This window comes from Lolium perenne, chromosome 5, assembly GCF_019359855.2.
Source record: "Lolium perenne isolate Kyuss_39 chromosome 5, Kyuss_2.0, whole genome shotgun sequence".
In the NCBI taxonomy this organism is placed as follows: domain Eukaryota; kingdom Viridiplantae; phylum Streptophyta; class Magnoliopsida; order Poales; family Poaceae; genus Lolium; species Lolium perenne.
In genome coordinates, this window is record NC_067248.2 from 62947319 (window position 1) to 62954144 (window position 6826).

The following is a 6826-nucleotide window of genomic DNA, read 5'->3' on the forward strand; positions in this document are numbered from 1 at the left end:
CAAGCATGGAACATCAGAAATTATAGATACGTTGGAGACGTATCAAGGATATGCTAGATGAATTGAGTTGTGCTGTTGTTTTCTCTGAAATTGATTTGTGTAGTGGTTATCATCAAATTAGGGTGAAAGAGGGGGATGAATGGAAAATAGCCTTTAAAACAAAATTTTGCTTTTATGAGTGGTTAGTAATGCCTTTTGAATTAACTAATGCATCTAGTACCTTCATGAGACTGATGAACCATGTTTTGTCTGATTTTATTGGCAAGTTTGTGGTTGTGTACCTTGATGACATATTAATTTACGGCCGCAATGAATCTGATCATACTATGCATATTCGACATCTTTTGCAAGTGTTACGTGATAACAAACTTTATGGTAATCTTGAGAAGTGCACATTTTGTAAAGATAAGGTCATATTTCTGGGTTATGTTGTCTATAAGCATGGGGTAGAGGTAGATTCATCTAAAATTGAAGCAATTCAAAATTGGCCAACTCCCATGAATGTGAGTCAAGTAAGAAGTTTTCATGATCTTGCTGGGTTTTATAGAATATTTGTGCCCAATTTTAGTACTATTGCTGCACCTTTGAATAAATTGAATAAAAAGGGTGTTGTATTTGAGTGGGGCGCAGCCCAAGATCATGCATTTGATAAGCTGAAACGTATGTTAACTTCTGCATCGTTGCTTGCAAATTCCTTATTTCAATAAGCAATTTGAGATTGAATGTGATGCTAGTGGTATTGGAATTGGTGGTGTCTTGATGCAAGAGGGTCGCCAAATTGCATATTTTTCTGAGAAACTTTCTGGTGCTAAGTTGAACTATCCTATATATGATAAAGAATTGTATGTTGTAATTAGAGTTCTTGAGATTTGGCAACATTATTTATGGCCAAAAGAATTTATTATACATTCTGATCATGAAGATTTGAAATATCTGAAGGCTCAATCTAACTTGCATAGGCGTCTTGCTAAGTGGGTTGAGTTTATTGGGTTTTTTCCATACATTATTAAGCATAAGAAGGGAAAAGATAATGTTGTTGCTGATGCTTTATCTAGGAAAAATATGTTATTAACTCAACTTGATGTTGAAATTCCTGGATTAGAATACTATGTGTATGCCACTAATCATGATTTTGTTGAGCCAGATCGCTTGTGTGCTATTGGTAAAGCATGGGAGAAATATCACATACATGATGGGTTCTTGTTTAGAGCTAACAAACTATGTGCTCCAGAATCGTTTGTGCGTTTGCTCTTATTGTAGGAATCACATGCTGGAGGTTTGATGTGTCACTTTGGGCGTGAGAAGAAGCTACTCATGCTCGCTGATCACTTTTATTGGCCAAAGATGAGGCGGGATGTGGACAAATATGTGAAGAGATGCATTACTTGCAAAAAGTCCAAGTCCAAGCCGAAGCCTCACGATTTGTATACTCCTTTACCGGCACCTACTACACCATGGGAAGATATTAGTATGGATTTTGTGTTGGGTTTTCCGCGTACTAAAAGAGGCCATGATTCTAATTTTGTGGTAGTGGATAGATTCTCTAAGATGTCACACTTTATTGTCTGCCACAAGAGCGACGATGCGTTGCATATTGCTAACCCGTTTTTCAGGAAGATTGTACGTTTACATGGAGTCTCGAAGACTATTGTTTCTGATCGTGACGTCAAGTTCATGAGCTGCTTCTGGAAGACACTTTGGGGAAAGCTGGGGACGAAGTTACTTTTCAGCACTACTTGTCATCCCCAAACTGATGGTCAAACTGAGGTGGTGAACCGAACATTTTCACAACTGTTGAGATCCATGATCAAGAATAACTTGAAGGATTGGGAAGATTGTTTGCCACATGTGGAGTTTGCTTACAACAGGACGGTACATTCTACCACAGAGGTGGTGTATGGTTTTTGAGGTGGTGTATGGTTTCAAACCCATTACACCACTTTACTTGTTGCCTCTACCCATACATGAGAATTAATATGGAGGCATCAAAGATGGCAGATTTTGTACGGAAGATACATGTGAAAACTAAAGAGATGATAGAGAAGAAAAGCGAGAATAATGCTGCAACGGTTATTATTGTATTTTCTCGAATTCGGGTCGTGTCCGAGTCAGTCTCGACCAGATCCCGATCTGGGTCGGTTATTATTGTATTTTCTCGACTTCTGGTCGTCCTGAACCCTTATATAAGTGCTCAAGACGCCCCCATAATAGCTTTAGACCACGTTTAAGATAAACCCTAGTTCATAATTGATTGATTTGCAACTCTACTGAATCTATACACCAATTCGCATCGATCTGGTGTATTGCTATTGAAAGTTTTGTGTGATCTGATGTTCCATTGTGAATTAGAAGGTTGCAATTTACCGCTTCGTGGTCGGCGGCTACGTGCGCAAGTGTGTGGAGTTACGAATATCTTGCAGGGTTGAGAGCTGTTGCATTGGCGACAGGAATCAATCGAGAGACTCGTCAGCGTCATACAAGTTATCATCCACTTCATCATCGTGTATCTCCGTTGTGTTCATCACCATCCACCTCGCTTACTGAGAAGACCGGGCAACCCCTTATCAAATGGTGCGCTCAATGTCGTCTCATTCCCACCGATAGTAGGGTGATGAGTGCTCCCGGACTCCGTCATCCACGTACAGGTTAGTGCTCAGTGGCAATAGCATTCACCACTGCGAGGTCGAGCTCGGCGCTGGCGTCCAGATCCGAGGAGAATAAGATGGAAGGTGGCCCAGCCCGCAGCGGCTGGTTGTGTTCTTCGCCGACCAGGACCTCCACATCTTCTTCCCGAATGCCACCATCGCTATGATTACACGAGCACCGACAAGACCTCCCGGTGAGACCTGCTTCGTCCTCAGCAACAGCTGCCTGACGATGATGGCGATCATGGCTCGTTTCAGGTTACTCACCACTCCCCCTTCATAATCTCGCATGTTCCTATCGATCTCAGCCACCAATTCTTGTCGGTCGTGATTAGTTACGGCGACTCGGTAGCGGAGCTCGGTGGTGTACTTTGCTATTCTCGAGGTCCCCCGATTCCGTCCAAGGCGCCGTTAAATTTCAGGTCCAAAATTGAACCTTCTTGGGCCAGTTGGACCGGTGATGAACTGCGGTCCTCCTCGGCGACAACGTAGCTCAGGCAGTGCTGGCCACCAGGTTTATCCGTGCCATAACCAGCAACCCATCACCAGCCGATATTCCCTCTGCTCCTCTCGCTCTCGCATGCATCCTACATAACCGCCACTGTGATCACTCTTGTGGTCTGGCTTCAAGACCTCTAGGGAAGACGCAGCTCAAGAATCTTCACCACCCGTTGCTCCACGCCTATTCTCAGGAGAGAATGAGCCACACCGGCCCCGGCCTTCCTGTCAGGTTAGGGCTACTCATTGTCTTGCAAATTTTTCAAGGTCAGAGCAACACACTATGGTGTGGTTGGGTTCCGGGCCTGACGTTATGTTGCAGGAGCTGGAACTCGATCATCTTGTAACCCTGCTTATTTAATGCAATCATCTTTTACCCGCAAAAAAGAAGAAGAGCCAACACGTCATTGTTCTATCACCCGGCAATAAGGACGATAACAAGGCAATTATGGTAGCTGCTTTTATGTACCGAATTTAGTATAATCCATAGTCAAGTACTCAACTTTGTACCCATTGTTTCTGAAAATAATTCCCACCATACATAACAATAGTCCAGTCATTTCTAAGTATTTTAGCACATTTTTTTATCATTCGTTTACTAACAGGCCTCCACATCATAATTGTAATTTAACATAATTTAAAGCATCCTTTATTCTATCGCTCCAGGTTGGGCAACTACTTTATTTTTTCACTCTAGGTTGTGCGGGGCGTGCGCCTATCCTTGATACTCCAAACATTAATCTGAAGTGTGGATGGACTAGCTTGATACTTCACATAAACTATACCACATGCAGGAAAGGAAAGATAAACAATTCGTGCCAAAATAAACTTAACACTTCACATAAACTATACCACATGCAGGAAACAAAAGATAAACAATTCGTGCCAAAATAAACTTAAGAACCAGTCCTTTTCTTTTAACATCGCACATCGACATTTATTCAATCGACGACATAAAATCTACGGAGTATGTAAACAACCTCAGCTAGAAAATCAAGGAAAGTCATACGAGACAATCAAATCATCCACAGAGATTGCCACACGAGCACAAGCATGCTGCCTTATTTGCATCTTTCTGTACAAAATTTATTGAAAAACACAAGAAGAACGAGACTAAAGACTTCATCTATATAACCAGCTGCGAGCAAGAAAAACGTGGCTCCTTTTCTCCACCCCAAACCTTCAGAATTGTTTGACAATCTGTCTCCAATTGAACATGAGACCATCCCTTCGAGCAGGCCAGCAAAATTGCATCCCTACATGCAAGCATTTCTGCTGTAAAAGGATCAGACACATGGTCATACCTTTGGCATACAAATCCGACAGAACATCAAGAGTACCGGTACTTAGATAAATCCTACTTTATCATAACTTGTACTTTAGTCTTCCTCTACTCTTGTCGCTTATGGATTGTGCGTAAGAAAATAACAAAGAACTTAGGGCCACCATGGTGCCTCTTCATCTATTATGCCACAGATTTAAACCTTACAGAAGGAAGGTTGTAACACCTAAGCTCTCAATATTACAATAAAATTTCAAGATGATAAGCAGTACAATCAGGTCAGAGTGATACCTACCATTTGCTTCGGAGGCAATGCTGTCGGTGGTGGGAGGGGAGGGTCTTGGGTCCAGTCGCCGTCGCCCTCCGAGTCGTCGCCCGACGTGAGTCACCTCGCGGATTCTCTTCCTCGCCTCATGAGTGGTGGAACGGGCTCCATGGGTTGGACACGGAAACGACGCCGAATGGTGGGCTCGACCCAGGGACTGTTTGGCCCGGGAAAAAGTAGGAGAACCCTCGGGAACGCGTGTAACCAAACAAGGCCTTAGCTGGTAAACCCGGATTGTAATAAGTCAACTATGTTTGTTTTGTCTGCTTAATGATAAGCAGGGCTGGCTCTAAGCCTATTTTCTAAAAGAAAAGTTTCCTGGATCAGATCTCGATGGTTAAAACAGAGAAGCTAACATTCGGAAAACTAGCCCACTGCAGCACGATGGAGTTGATCGCTTTAAACAATGAGACATACAGATAAAACCTGATTTATTCAGTGGAACCAAGGCCAAAAAGGCTCACTCAAATCAAGAGGAACAGGAAGAACCAAATGCTCTGTAAACCAAAGCCATAACCAGTACATATTTCAGATAGTAGCCAGCATCAGTAGAAGCTCCAATAGATACAACGAGGTCTGGTACATAAAAATGTCATCTTGCTTGTAAGTTTACATATCAGAGGGATGATAAAAATAAGCATTCAATCCTAGAAGAGTAATTTGGATTCAAACTAATAAAAGCTTCTGATCGGTAATCCGATGAATAAGAAGTTAACAGCTATTAAAAAGATAAATAGAACTGGCTAGCAGTCATGTCTGCAAGGCGTTGCAGGCACAGCCATGGCTGCAAGAGCTGCAAACACAAAAAGTGAGTGCAAAATCTCACTCACTTGATGCTGATGGACACAGTCTTCACTTCAGTTTCGGGCAAACTGACGAGCTCCATCGTCTTTCTCAGCCAGCTCGCGGTCGCTGTGGTTGTCATCGTCTGACTGCGGGGGCAGCGCGAAGCGGCAGACCGGGCAGATGCGGTTACGGAGTAGCCAGTCGAATATGCAGCGCTGATGAAAGGAGTGGGAGCAGGGCATCATCCTGAGCTTCTTACCGTCGTCTACGAATTCCTCGAGGCATACTGCGCAGTCAAGTTCCCTCGTCTCGCCCGCCGTCAGCACCTGCAGAGCCACCATTGCCTTTTTAGAGGCTGGGTCACTGCAGACATCGTCAACAAAGGAGGCTGTATCTCCATCCTCGGCGGCTCTCCTCCTCTCCTCCAGGTTCCTCAACAGGAAATCCTGGGACATCCGCTGGCGAAGCTCTGCCCACCATGCATCGGGGCCTTCGTTTTCCCCGCCGAATCGTTCGGCGAGGGAATCTTGCTCGCCAAATCGTGCGACGAGGGAATCATAATATTCCCCTTCCATCGCTAGATCTATCAAAGTCTAGCCCAGGGATAAGTAATAACCTGAAAAATGAACGGAGGAATCAATCTACCATGTTGCTACAATTACTCTACTCACCCACCTCTGACCCATCTGAGGCGGGTGGAGGCAGATCAGGGGCTCACGTCGGTGGCGGCGGAGGGAGCAGACGGCCGACCTATCGCGGCCAGAGAAATGGAAAATTAGGTCAGCCAAGAGAAGACCCCTCAAACCGCAACCTAAACTCGTATTTACAGGCCGAGAAAAACACCGTATGCGAGCTGGAAAAAAGCCTCAGCAAAGCAGATAGGGCAACGCGAACTGTATTTAAAAAAAAAATCGTGGGAGAGATTGAGTATTGCAATTCGACCTTGATCGTGCAAAATGCGGCTGTACTCGACATTGCAATTCATATTACGTTGCAATATATATTGTAAACTAATAAAATGCACTGCCACGCCATGTTACATGGCAAAATTTGGCCCCGGGATGCTCACCGGAGACTAATGCCGTGGTGGCAGCGTTGCGGATGTGGAGGCGCGGCCATCACTCATTGTCTCTGATGAGGTTCTCGTATGGCTGCTCCTTTGCAATTTGCCGCCACTCCGTCGCTTTCTCGGCTTCGTGGTGGCTCGCAGACTCGACGAGATCGACGACGACGGGGAGCTCCGCGTTGGCGAAATCCCCGCACGAAAGGGCCGGCCTGTCCTCCAGCGCA

At 44.6% G+C, this 6826-nt stretch overlaps 1 protein-coding gene across 1 annotated transcript; it reads right to left on the reverse strand.

The window, feature by feature from the left end:
- Window positions 1-5276: 5276 nt before the first annotated feature.
- Window positions 5277-6362, reverse strand: LOC127304676 (uncharacterized). Its single transcript, XM_051335292.2, has 2 exons — window positions 6255-6362; window positions 5277-6152 (listed from the first exon to the last, which is right to left on the reverse strand). Exon 2 carries the CDS (start codon window positions 6109-6111, stop codon window positions 5608-5610), a length of 504 nt encoding a protein of 167 aa, XP_051191252.1. The 5' UTR covers window positions 6112-6152; window positions 6255-6362; the 3' UTR covers window positions 5277-5607.
- Between the last annotated feature and the right edge of the window lie 464 nt (window positions 6363-6826).

Coding starts and splice junctions, on each gene's coding strand:
- LOC127304676 (XM_051335292.2), bottom strand. CDS start 6,111: ATGGAAGGGGAATATTATGATTCCCTCGTCGCACGATTTGGCGAGCAA.